We start from the raw sequence: 763 nt of genomic DNA on the forward strand, positions 1-763 counted from the left end.
GAGCTCGGCCTTCAGGGAGTCAGACCAGGCAACCTGGACACCCTAAATTAGCAGGAGATTTCCCCCACACACCCCCAAACCGGCCTGGCCAACAGCCGCCAGTGAAGCAAGCCGACCAGGCGTGACGTCAGATGTGATTAAGTTGGTGCGTCACCTCGACGTCAGCCTCTCACCTCTCGGACGTCCCGTCCCGGGAGCAAAACTCCGGCGACTTTGGGCTCCGCCCCCGTGAGAGTGGGAGGTGGCCAATAAGGGCGGTCCTGAGGAGCCCCGGGGGCCAATGAGACGAGCCAGGGGCGGGGCGCGAGGCCGGAGGGCGGGGCGGGCGGCGGCGGTGGCCGCCGGAGGTCTGGCCTGCGCGCAGTATATGACAGTACGTCAGCAGCGGGATGGCCGTAGCTGTGGCGGCGGCTGCAGACGCCCGAGCAGCCGCGGCCGCAGTGGAGGCTGGAGCCCGAGCGGCGTCGGCGGCGGCACCCCGGGGAGTTTAAGATGGCGGCAGGGGGGGCGGCGGCGGCGGCGGGTCTGCGGGAGGAGCAGCGGTACGGGCTGTCGTGCGGGCGGCTGGGACAGGACCACATCACCGTACTGCATGTGAAGCTCACCGAGACGGCGATCCGCGCGCTCGAGACCTACCAGAGCCACAAGGTGAGGCCGGGCGGCTGAGCCGGCCCGGGGCTCGGCCAGCGGGGAGAGGGCGTCCCCGGCCGCCCCGCCGCGCCGCCCCCTGTCCGACCCGGCTGCACCTGGCTCGGGGCTGGCT

At 71.7% G+C, this 763-nt stretch overlaps 1 protein-coding gene across 1 annotated transcript in view; it reads left to right on the forward strand.

Moving 5' to 3' along the window:
- Positions 1-330: 330 nt before the first annotated feature.
- ELL2 (elongation factor for RNA polymerase II 2) overlaps positions 331-763 on the forward strand; it is a 76,049-nt gene continuing 75,616 nt past the window's right edge. The window contains exon 1 of the mRNA XM_040241484.1: positions 331-648. Within this exon, the coding sequence (XP_040097418.1) occupies positions 493-648 (156 nt within the window). The 5' untranslated portion in view covers positions 331-492. The remainder of the gene's footprint in view (positions 649-763) is intronic.

This window comes from Oryx dammah, unplaced genomic scaffold, assembly GCF_014754425.2.
Source record: "Oryx dammah isolate SB20612 unplaced genomic scaffold, SCBI_Odam_1.1 HiC_scaffold_5, whole genome shotgun sequence".
Lineage (NCBI taxonomy): Eukaryota > Metazoa > Chordata > Mammalia > Artiodactyla > Bovidae > Oryx > Oryx dammah.